The sequence below is a fragment of the Protopterus annectens genome, chromosome 5.part1 (assembly GCF_019279795.1).
Source record: "Protopterus annectens isolate FY-2018-M chromosome 5.part1, PAN1.0, whole genome shotgun sequence".
NCBI classification, from domain to species: Eukaryota; Metazoa; Chordata; order Ceratodontiformes; family Protopteridae; genus Protopterus; species Protopterus annectens.
In genome coordinates, this window is record NC_056736.1 from 593905980 (window position 1) to 593919043 (window position 13064).

The window sequence follows — 13064 nt, forward strand, 5'->3', positions numbered from 1 at the left end:
AGAGGCACCGCCTTTGTGGAGTGGGACCACAGTTGCCGTCGCCACTCCTTGGGCACGTATCCTGTGGTAAGGCTGAGATTAAACAGCTGCCTTATGTGCAGGTTTAATTCCTCATTTAGCTCGTGTAGGACACAGCCGGGGACACCATCCGGTCCCATTGATGCTGTGTTTTAGCTTTAGAGAGAGCAGCTTTCAGCTGGCCATCTGAGCTGTCTGGGAGGCTACACTCTGCTGGGATAGTTATCTCTCCTTTAGGGAGAGGGGTGAAGTTTGCACTGAACCTGTCTGCCAGTATGTTGGCAATGTCTGTGGGTTCAGTGATTTTTGTATCATTTTGGACTAATTCTGAGCATATCTGGGAGTTTCCACCCAGGTTCCTAACATAGCTGAAAAAGGCCTTATGATTGTCCTTTGAATCCATGGCAATTTTTCTCTCAAAATTGGCCTTAGTTGATTTTATGAGTGCTCGTATTTTTTTACTAATAATGATCAGGGGTGACTTCCCTTTTATGGATTTTGTTCCATCATGCAATAGCTTTCTCCTCTTATTGTAAAGTTTGTTAATGGCTGGGGTCCACCAGACTGGACATTTGCCCTTTGTGGAAAGAGTCTTGGTTTTATTTGGGATTGCCTGATCCATGCAGTCCTGGAGGTGTTCATAGAATGCATTTGTAAGGGCAGCTTCCTTCTTCCTTCACATTTAGGGAGTTATGGATGCTGGAATGGTGCATCCACCAAATGGAGACATTTGTATAACTCAGCAGAGTTTTCAGTTATTTTGAAAGGGTACTTTGATCCTATATCTTGATGTTAGATTTAACTTTTTTTGGGAGTCTTGAGACAACAAACATTCAGGCATTTACTACATATCTTACAATACATGTTGCAGTGATATATCTTGAAGTCCATAATGGTTTAATAGGACTTTATTTTTATCATAGGTTAAATCAGACTTAAAATATATTCTCATATATTATATTTGTTGTATCTAGTAATCACAGTAGACTGAAAATAACAACTTAACACCAGCAAAAAATATCAATGTTCTGTCACTCAGCAGGAAACAGGTTTAATTTGGGACTTTTTACAGATCAAAGCATTCATTTTACAAGAATATTATCTGTTATATAATTTCTCTCATATATTTTTAAACAAATGATTTATGTAATTCCACTGGAGCTAATAAAAGGAGAATCTTCTTATTCATGTTCCCCAGCACCCTAGGTTTGCTAAGCTAATTATTAAATAGCTTGTGTAGCACATAAATCCCAATACTCTTCATATGTACTGCATTATACAATGCTATAAAGCAACATCTCATTATTAAGTAAAGTCTTTGTTTCATAATTTAAACATACCATATTACAGAATGAAAGCTCTGTAGCAAAAATCAAAAACAACAAATGGATGCTCATTGTGTTTTCATTGTGCACAAATTTGATGTGGGCTTCCCCATTGTTCACTTTCATGGCTTTGTCTGTTTCTGCATTTGCATGTCAAACAAATGTTTCCTTATGACTTGTAGAGTGATATGAAAAATGTTTATATCCTAATGTGACTGCATTTTATTATATTTCCTTCTAGATACGTGCATTTATGCCAAAGTTTAGTATACTACAGTCTAGTATTGCACAGTTTAAGAGCGACAGCCAACAGAAATCTAAAAGTATTCCCAAACCTTTATCAGAGGTTGAGTCCATATACTGGGCTGTTGTAGAATATCATCAACGCTCTCAGCTGGGCAGCTTTAATTCAAGTACTAAAGCTAGAAACAGCCGGTACTACATTTTAGACTCTTCTGCAAATTTCAGCACTGGGGACATTCTCAGGGTTTTTGTCGAAACATTTAACCAGCTTGGACAGAAGCAGACATATGGCGGAGACTTTTTAATAGCAAGAGCTTTCAACACTGATTTGCAGGCAGGTGTCAAAGGGTCAGTACTGGACATGAATGATGGCAGTTACTTAGTGACTTTCCCCTTATTTTGGCAAGGGAATACTAGAATTTCCATCAGACTGTACCACTCGGCTCAGGCTGCAGCAGTTATCCGCAAGCTTCGTGAGAACTATCCCCACAGAATGGCGTACAGGGGAATTTTCATTTCTCAAGGCCAAAGAGAAACCAGTGATTGTTACTTTGAAGCACGACATCCTGGCCCCATTTGTGATTTCAGTGATTTGAATTCTGGGGTGCAGTGGATCTGTGGAAAGCCACCTTCCCTGAGCTGTGACTACTTTCGGCACATGGAAAATTACTTGAATGAGAGCAATATATTAAGCAAGGATGAAGAAATGTTACTTGAAAGGTATGTTGCTTATTTATGATTTGTGTGTCCGTGTGTGTGCTCATGTGCATGTGTGTAAATAAATGATGAGAAGAAACCATCAGTAAAAGGACAAATAGTTCATTTATCCACACACATGCAAGTAGGCAGGTAAATAAAGTAATTACTAAAACAGCTTTAAATGTATGTATCATAGGCTGAAATTGAATCAGTAAATCATAAAGATCCATTTAACAAATGCCTATTGCACTTCTTAAACTAAATATTTATAGAATTCATATTTGATTCATAAATGATTATTCAGACTGGCCCTAAACAATGCAGCTATATTTATAATCCATATTTTTTCTTTTATGTTTTTGAAACATAGCCATCTATTTCTGTTTGTGTGTGTTTATTTTATATTCAGTTATTCATCCTGATTCAGTTGACAGCTGCATATGGGAAAACTAAAACAAAATATCTTGTATGTCCGTCCAGTTAAGTCCAGATGTCACCACTTGTAAGAATATTTGCAACCCCCTATTTACAAGCAGGCAGATTATTTGTAGGTCCCAGAGAAGAAACCTCCGAAGCTTCATCTCCTCAAGGTGAAGGAGCAGTGGGATTTATGAATCATATTCTGCTGCATTTTTAAGTGAAGTGGTATACAAATGTTGATTTAAGGCAAGTCATAGCTACCTGTATCAAACAAAACTCTGCAAGGCAGTAGCAAATACACATTGTAATACTTATAGTCTAAATAGTAACAGCTTATTAGTGAAGGCAACTGCTGAAATACTTTTTTATATTTATATAATTATTTGCATTTTTACCGGGGTAGACCACTACCACAGTCAGATGGATTGCAGACTCATCCTGGGTTACATGAAACAGTAACAATCCAGTATTAATTTACACAGAGGTAAAATGTAGCTAATACATGCAAATGATAAGCATAATTAATGCCATCATACAAGAGCTGAGTTTTCTTACAAGGGGGATAAAATAATGGGCTAATAGCAGAAGCTGGAGGAGTGAGCCGTAAAAGAGTTAAGAGAGAAGAAGTGAGAGAGGTCAGTGACCTAGAAGGAGCGGAAGTGGTAGAAGTCAGAGTAGGATATGAGTGAAGAAGTAAATCAGAGGGGATAAGACAGCATCAGTTCAGTTTGGTGGGCATTTAGTTCTAGAATATGCTGGGAGAGTGATGAGGGAAAGGGAATAAGGCCGGGGGGGGGGGGGTCATCTAATTGGAGGAAGTGGAGTTAAGTAACCTTCCCTTTGTTCTTCTGATAGGTTCTTAGACATACACTTAGGAATGGTGATATATTTACTCACTAAAGATAGCCATGGTATTTTTCTCACTATGTAATACAAGTTTACCCACATAAATTCTTTTCATTAGTCCTTAACTTTCATGATGTATCAATGGCCAGACTAATTCATGTAGTATTTAAGGGTTATAGACTTTGGTTTGGATCAAAATAATGGGTGGGATCAACTGAAAAAAAAAAATCAAGCAGCCATGTGAACTGTTACAGAGCTGAAAATGATGACACTAGGAATGAAAACATTTCACTGAGTGTTAATGAGCTTCATTCTGTCGTTTCTGGTGTGATTCTCTCCATTTCAGGTTACAAACTGTGACTCTGAGCAAGCCAAACTATACAGTACTCTTGAGTTGCCCCAAAAAAGGGACAGTTGTGTCCAGCAGCTTTACCCAGTTAACAAGTGAATAAATAGTCAACCTTATGACATATTACCCTACAAGAAGTTCAATTGCAGTAAATCTGCTTTGTTATTCTCTACCTACCAAAGATATATCCATCGAAACAATTTTTGAAGGAGGTTAATGAATGAGCTGTTCTGACCATGGAGAGTTTGTCCCATAATCTTAGATGGTAAGTGTATAATGTATTCATCAAGGCTGTTTTCTGTTAATGATATTTATTTTCAGTATTAGATCTCTCAAGTCTTTTTTAGTCCCCACTCAGTGCATTAAATGCATAGACTTTCAAAACAAAACTAGCTATCAAGGGGATATTCAGAAACTTTTAACCCTTCGCACGACAATCCCATGTGTTTTTATTTTTATTGGTTGAACATAATTGGTTAAATTTGCATCTTAAATACATCTGGAGCAAAGGCATGTATTTAAGTTGCAGATCTGGCTACCTTCCATTTAACTAGTGAAAATTAAATTGAATTGCATGTGTATGTTGTACTTTCCAGAAATGGTAAGCATTTCTGAATACCCTTTTTCTCATATAGATAAAACAGGCAACTCTACGTAACCTATTGGAAATGGAATACAACATTTTTTCCCTGTAAAGGAAAATACAGTGAATTATAGTTAACCTGCTTCTCCTGCTGCAGTGACAGACATTTGTTTTAAGATCTGTTGTACAAGCTTTGGGTCTGGCCATTTAAGAGGTTATATCTTCCATTCATTTAGTTAACACTGCATATTTTGATCTGACTTTTGAACAGGATGAAAGAGTGCATTTGTCATATTAAGAGACTTAAAAATGATACATGGAGGTGAAAGAGATGGTGTAGTTAACATGGATCCAAACAAATAAAGCCAGCAGCTGTTGGTACCAAACTACAGATAGTTTATTACATAAACACTGAGAGAAAAATCCCTCAGATGTCAGATATACAGACCGGTTTCGGCTCAACAGAGCCTTCCTCAGTGAAAGAAGTTTTTAAAAACTTTCACTGAGAAAAGGCTGTTGAGCCCAAAACCGGTATTATATCTGACATCTGAGGATTTTTTTTGTTTATGTAATAAACTATCTGTAGTTTTTTGCCGTGCAGCGGTCTTCCGTGCATCCTTTGTGGACTTATAGTTAACATGGGTCTACATTCAAACTGATTTTTCTGGAACTTATGTGTATCACATAACTTGCAAATTAAAGTAGCTTGCGTAAAAGCATTTAAAGGTATAGACGTCATATCTAACATCTCTCTTTTTTAATTCTTTGCTATGTTGTTGTATCTTTCGGCTTATCACGGTTAGGGGTCATCACAGCAGAACTCCGGTCCGCTAATGTTTGGTAGTGGATTTTTACGTGCTGAGTTACCAACCCTGATGCACAACCTTCAACGAAGGCATGCCCATTCACGCATGTCTCCACGCAGAAGACGCTGTAGCTGAGAGTCGAAAGCAACATCTTGCTGTGAGGCGACAATGCTACCGCAGCACTACTGCCGAGTATTTATGCATAAAAGTATATTATACACACTCACACACACACACACGCACACATGCACACACACACACACACACACACACACACACACACACACACACACACACACACACACACACACACACACACACACTCACACACACACACACACACACACACACACACACACACACACACACACACACACACACACACACACACACACACACACACACACACTCACACACACACACACACACACACACACACACACACACACACACACACACACACACACACTTTGTTGAATTCTCAGTTCCATGAAGAAGTAAATAGTTGGAAAATGTCACAAGCACTCATTATCAACTGCTGCAGAAGTAAAAAAAGAGGATGACGTGTGTGTTTCTGGGAGTGGGGGGGACTTCCAGTTGTCTATAATATTCTGATCAAATACAAGTGGTCCTGGTTTTTCAAATCCTTCTCTCATATTAACACATACCAGTGAAGGCTTTTGCAAGTATGCATGAACACACACACACACACACACACATATACAGTACATATGTCAGAAAGTTATGCCAGTATTTGTAACTATGCCCAATAGCACAACAAGCCTCTGAATAACAGAACTTTGTGAAATTGTGAAATAAGTCTCTCAGGCACAAGAATACTCTTGAAATCACTGTACTAGAAGAAATCACCTCTTATCAGTGTAAGAAACATTTCAAAATAACTGCACTCTGTGCATAAACTGGGCAGATGAAGCTCCGAGTAAAAACATTTCAAAGTAATTGCACTTTGGGAATAGACAGTACACAGCACATTGAAACTTTTCCAAAATGGCTGTACATTGTTAAACAACTAGTTACAGTGCAAGAAAAACTCTGTAGTGGCGCCACTCTGCAAAATAGACACGCCCAGCACAAGAAACTTTTCAAAATGGCTGTATTTTCACTGCACTTTGTGAAATAGTTGCACTTTGCATACAATAAACTCTTCTGAATAAATGCATAGTAATAAGCACACACTGTAAGCATGTTTACACACTTTGAGATACTTCAAATAACTCTAGTTATACCCTTGACAGCTTCAATCAATGCAAAATAGTTTATGCCAAAACATAGCAGTTTGCCAAAACATGCAGTCCCCTTGCTTTATTTATGCTTAGTATACCCTTTTTGCCCTATATTACATTTGTTTTGCTCATTTAATCTTTTTCCATATCTATTATGCCTTTCTTGTGCTCATTTTACTCTAAACATGCCTGTTTTACTTTAAACATTCTCATTTTGCAATTCCGAGGTAATTCCAAACCCCTTATGTGCTTTTCTGATAATCGTTTTATCAAATATCTTAATTTTAAACATTTCGTTTAATTAATAAACTTTTTCATGCCTCTCGCTTGCTTAATAATGTGGATTGTACCCTTGCAATGCTCCCGTTTATCTTTTTTTTTAAATAAATAAATCATCTGTGCAAGTTTTCATTACCTTTAGTTTGTTTCTGGCCCTTTTCTGTACTCAGTTCACTTAGTTTACCTTCACTGTTAACGCTGCACCTCGTAGCTCTGAAAAGCAGTCTCTGGAATCCCAGATGTTCATCGTGTTTCACTGTTGCAGTCATTACACTTGGGTTATCCTGCTGGCAGGCTACCCGCAGTCGGCCTGAATTCCAAAGTCCTGGTCCGGCTGTATCTTATATACCCCTGGCGCACTGACGTCAGGGAAGAGGCGACAGCGACCAATGCCATTTTCTTCAGTCTTTCTTGCCGCGCGGTGCCCGAAGCAAAAGCAGTTTGCAAGTGCCGGTCAGCCGACTCCTGAGATTTTCGAAATTGAATTTCAGATCAGAAGTCTTCAATAAAGCTAAGTACCCCATTGGGGAAACTTTTTTTCTTGCTCCAGACCGATGTCAGTAAAAGTTAACAATTGTATTTCTTGTGGGAAGCAAATACCTCATAAGGATTTTCATTCTTACTGTATTCCTTGCCTAGGCCTTGACCATGACGTTGCTAGTTGTCGGTTTTGTGCTAGATTTAACCAACGCACTATTAAGCGTTGGTACAATTTTGCATTTCATTACTTTGGCCGAAGGTTTAACTATATAATGCCATCAGAACAGCCAAATGACCGGAGTTCATAAAAAGCGCAAGGAAAAAGAAAAGGACAGGCATCTGAGGTCCAAAACAGACGACGAAGCCTCCTGTAGGCCAGTCACCGGTTCGCCGGTTCTCAGTGAAGCGCTTTTGCAGCCCCTGACACCCGCTACCTCAGAGCCACAGGCCGCCTCCGAATCCCACATGGTGACAACTAGGCCTCTGGAAACTCAAGGTATTGGGCTTACGGAAACTAATCCCTCAGATGGGTCCAGAGCCGCTGAGCAGGCATTGGCTTCTGAGGGTGTTTTCAGACCTACACAGCTTTATATCAAGCCTACTTCAGCATCCAAGACAAAGACTAAAACAGCTTTAAAGACAAAGAAACAAGTACAGCATTCTCCTGGACAGACATCCTTGCCTAAGAAACAAATGCTCAAAATGGCCGAAGCCGTAATTACTTTACTGATAAAAGGCCTAGGCAAGACACTGAATATGATTCCTCTGATCAGGTTTCCATTTCATCTGACTCCTCTTCAGAACAGGGATACTCTCTTCCTCCCTATGAGGACTCTGATGCTGAATAATCTATCCCTTCAGCCTCTCCTCCTGAGGACTATTCTTTTGGGGAAACCCTGCACACCATGAGGGAGCATTTCCACTGGGAGAGCCAAGATTATTCAGAATCTAAGAAAAGGCTCAGAGATTTTCTTTTATTGCCTCAGCATAGACCTCTGGCTATTCCTCCTGTTGTAGACATTGTAGATGATGTATTTTCAGAGTCCAGTCTGTCTCCTGATTCTTTACCCCCTGCACTGATTAAGCCAGATAGGTACTACAGGGTTCCAGATTCACATAAATTTCTATATAAAAACCCTGCTGCTGACCCAGAAACTTTATCTCAGGGTCCCAAAGGGGTCAAGGCTTCAACTGCAAAAAACCCTGTCCCCTCTAATAGGGATTCTGGAGCACTGGACAGATGGGGGAAAAAAGTTTACACCTCTGCTACTTTAGCTGTAAGAGCTTTAAATTGCCAGTTTCATATGCTTAAATATCAGCAATACCTAATGCTGACAAACTCTGAATGTCCTGAAAACAAGGAAATGCAGGATTTATTGCATGCAGCTGAACAAGTGGGAAATCATACTTTGCAATGTGGTTTTGATTCACTAGAGGCCTCTTGCAGGGCTGCAGTTACAGGATCTGTCGTCCGAAGGCATGCTTGGTTAAAGGAACAGAGTCTGCCTGATCATGTTAAAGCAAAATTATTGGATGCTCCATTACATCATAGGTTCATAGGTTGATACTAGGCTATCTGCCCTAGGGCATTTGCAAGTCTAGCCAGAGTGTGTTTAGCTTTTGCCACCCTTCTTAGATTAGTTGACTGTGCCTCTGTATAGTAGGTCACAGAAGATAGCCCATTTAAGGTTAGTTTACCGTGCCTCTGTCAAGCAGTGACACAGAAGAGATCCCAGGGGTAAATTTATGATCTCCCATCCAAACGTCAAGATTCTTCTTGAAGAGGGTCATTGAGGGGCTCTGTCTGACATGGATTGGGATTTTGTTCCAGAGTGAGGCGGAAGCCTCTGGGATATGAATCTGTCCCTCCAACATGTTCTATTTATTTCTGTGCTGAGGTTTAAGTCACTGGAGCATGTAGCTCTGATGGATTTGGATTTCTTGAGGTGGAGCATGTCCATTAATTCTGTGTTGGACATGGCTTTATATGTCAGGCACAGATCGCCTCTGAGTAGGCGGTAAGCAACTGAGTAGAGCTGGAGTTTATTTAGCCTAACTGCGTAGAGCATCTGTTTGAGTCCCTTGATCCTCTTGGTGAGGTACTTTTGGGGTCTTTCTAGTTGTAGCAGGTGTCGGGTAAGGTACATCCCAAATGGGGCATTGTATTCAATTATGGGCCTGATGAGTGATGAGTAGAGGGACAGAATGACCTCTCTTGATCTAGATGTGAACCCCTTCTTGATAAGGTGGGCTATATAGAATGTCTTTCTAACCACTTTGGCAATGTGATTGTCAAAGGAGAGATTGCAATCTACTTGGGTCCCCAAATCCCTAATTACTTCTTCTGTACTTAATGGATTACCACCTATGTGGTAATTTGTGGGCACTTTGTTTTTCCCAAAAGGGATGACTATGCACTTTTTGGCATTTAGCTTTAGGCCATGGCTCTGGCACCAGTTATCCGTCTCTGTGAGATCTTTTTGGAGGATGCTTGTGTCAGCCAGAGAGTCGTTATGGCCCCCAGTTTGCAGTCATCTGCAAACTTTGTCAGCCATAGTCCTCCTGTGTTAGCCTGTACCTCAGAGAAATATATACTGAACAAGAGAGATCCCAGGACTGAGCCTTGTGGGATGCCACTTGTAACTGGTTTAGAGTCTGACATGGCACCTGCAATTCTGACCATGTGGGTTCTATCTTTGTTTGGTGTTAAGGTAGAAGAGGTGTTAAAGAAAATGAAGGATAAAGCGAAATCTATGCAGACAGTAAAGGATTTCTTACAGGTTCAGCCACCCAGATTTAGCAGGAACTGGCCTTCTAAGAATTGGTCCTTTCCAGTGTCAGACAGGCCACAAAGAGGCAGATGCAGATGCCCTAGAGGCAGATCTCAACCCCAAGGCTCATACAGGCCTAAACAATGGGGGTGCTCCTGCCTCCAAAGCGGAGAAGACAAATCACAACCATATAGGAAACAGTCCCAATGACTTACCATTGCCAATGCCAAACACTTATCCTTTGGCAGCACCCTTAGGGGGAAAGCTAGCACTTTTTTCACAAAATTGGCACATGATCACCCAGGACAAATGGGTACTGAATATTGTTTCTCAGGGCTACATGTTCCACTTTCACATCCTTCCAAAGGCAAAAGGTATGCCAGACCTGCCACACATTCAATGGGCAGAGGCACAAAGACAAATGTCATCTCTCATGGACATGAGGGCTATTCAGTGAGTACCACAGCAAGAGCAGGGATAAGGATTTTACTCAAGGCTTTTCTTGGTATCCAGAAAAGACAAAGCATGGAGACCAATACTTGACCTGTCTATTCTAAATACTTTCCTGGATGTTCCAAAATTCAAAATGTTGACACTGCAGCAACTTCTGCCCATGCTGGGCAAGAAGGCTTGGCTCATACCTTTGGACCTCAAAGAGGCATACCTGCATGTCCCAATCAGACAATCTTGCAGAAGATACCTCAGATTCATAGCTGGCTCAATGCTCTACCAATTCTCTGCACTGCCTTTTGGGTTATCTACTGTGCCCAGGGTCTTCACAAAATGCCTGGCACCAGTAATTGCATTTTGCAGATAAAGTGGAATTCAAATATATCCTTACTTGGACGATTGCCTTATTCAAGCAGAGAGCAAGGACATTCTACTAAAGTATCTGGCATTTGTAAAAGATTAATAATTTGCCTAGGGTACACAGTAAATGAAAATAAATCAAAACTAGTACCCTCTCAAGAGATAATATTCCTGGGTGCAAGCTTAAATACAACTGCCCAGATGGCTTATCTCATGCCAGACTGACTTACTACTTCCAAAAGATGGCAACAAAAACCCAGTTACCTGCAAGAAAAATTCTGCAGGCCTTGGGCTTCATGGCATCCTGCATTCTGCTAATTCCATACGCAAGACTGCATATGAGGAAGCTACAATGGTATCTAAAAAGTGTTTGGACTCAACATTGCCACAGCCAGGAAACATTAATTACCCTCATTCCACAGCCTGGAGACATTAATTCCCCTCATTCCCTTCCTGCAGCAGGAGTTTCGATGGTGGCACAGGCCTGTCACCACAACAAGGGACAGCCATTCTCTTTACCCACAGCCAGGCAGACACTAACAATGGATGCTTCAGATTATACCTGGGGGGCCCACATGGCAGGAAAATGTATTCAGGGCACATGGCCCCTAAGCCAGATGCTTCTTCATATCAATCAAAAAGAGATGCTAGCTGTTCAAAATGCCCTGACAGCCTTCAAGAATCTACTCCATCCAGGACAGCTATTGCTAAAGACGGACAATACTACAGTCATGTGGTACAAAAACAAGCAAGGGGGCACACATTCCTACCCCTTCTGCAGACAAGCCATGACTTTGTGGAACACAGCATTGACCTATCAAGTGCATCTGTAAGCACAATTCCTGCCAGGAAAAACAAATACTCTGGCAGACGAACTAAGCAGAAACCTCATGGACCCTCACGAGTGGAAACTAGATCCACAAGTCTTCAGCATGATAACAAGGAAATGGGGATGCCCAGACATAGATCTATTTGCCTCCCCTCACAACTGCCAACTACAGAGATTCTGCACAAGGACTTATCATACACAAGCATGGAAGGTGGACGCTCTGTCATTCAGCTGGAAAACCCTGACAGTATATGCCTTTCCTCCACTGCCTCTCCTCCCCAAGGTACTCCTAAAGGTCAGACAAGAGAAGCCAAAAATGATTCTGATTGCCCCAGACTGGCCACGCCAGCACTGGTACCCAATCCTAAAAAGATTGTCTCAAGGCCCAGCCTGGACTTTACCTCAAATTCCTCATCTTCTGACCCAACAAAACAATCAGATCCTGCACAGCCAACTCAGAACCTTAAATCTGGCTGCATGGCGAATAATATAACCACTTAGAACACACCACTCTCTAAAGCAGTTATGGATGTTATTTTGGAAGACAGGAGGCCCAGCACCAGAAAATCTTATGCAGAAAAATGGAAGAGATTCTGTGCTTAGAATCAGGCACAAGAAATTGACCCACTTGTTCCAAATATTCCTCAGATTTTACAATACCTAGCTGAGATGCTGGACAAAGGCCTATCCTTCTCATCAATTAAGATCCATGCCTCTGCCATTTCAGCTCATTACAATACGGAACCACCTATTTTCTCACATCCACTGCTAAGGCAGTACCTCAGAGGGGCCAAAAACATAAGACCCTCAAGGAGAGCACCGATACCTACATGGGACCTCAATTTTGTCTTGGAAAAGCTCACACTGCCTCCTTTTGAGCCAGCCAATACAGCCGAGATAAAATTCTTGTCATGGAAAACAGCTCTGCTCCTAGCAATAACTTCAGCAAGAAGAGTCTCAGAGTTACAGGCATTAATGGCAGTGGAACCTTTTATCATTTTCCATCTGGACAGGGTTTCTCTGAGAATGAACCCGACAGTTATGCCTAAGGTAGTATCCAGTGTGGCTCTTAATCAAACCATTCATTTGCCTACTTTTTATCCAAATCCCCAGAATAAAGGGGAGAGACTTCTGCACTCTTTGGACATACACAGACAGCTATGCTTTTACTTGGACAAAACTAAAGCTTTCAGAAAGACTGAGCAACTTTTTGTGGCATATGCTGCAGAATCACAAGGAAAGGCTATCTCAAAGCAGACTATTTCAAAATGGATAGGACACTGCATTCATTTCTGCTATACTCAACATGGCAAATCAGTGCCTAAGGGCATTAGCCAACATTCGACCAGGGCAGCAGCCACA

General features: G+C 40.9%; 1 protein-coding gene across 6 annotated transcripts in view; it reads left to right on the top strand.

Moving 5' to 3' along the window:
- Nucleotides 1–13064, top strand: part of LOC122803551 (NXPE family member 4-like) — a 444095-nt gene that overhangs the window by 366816 nt on the left and 64215 nt on the right. For all 6 annotated transcript variants that reach the window (XM_044073206.1, XM_044073205.1, XM_044073209.1 and 3 more), the window contains one exon: nt 1585–2306. In XM_044073206.1, the coding sequence (XP_043929141.1) occupies nt 1585–2306 (722 nt within the window). The remainder of the gene's footprint in view (nt 1–1584; nt 2307–13064) is intronic.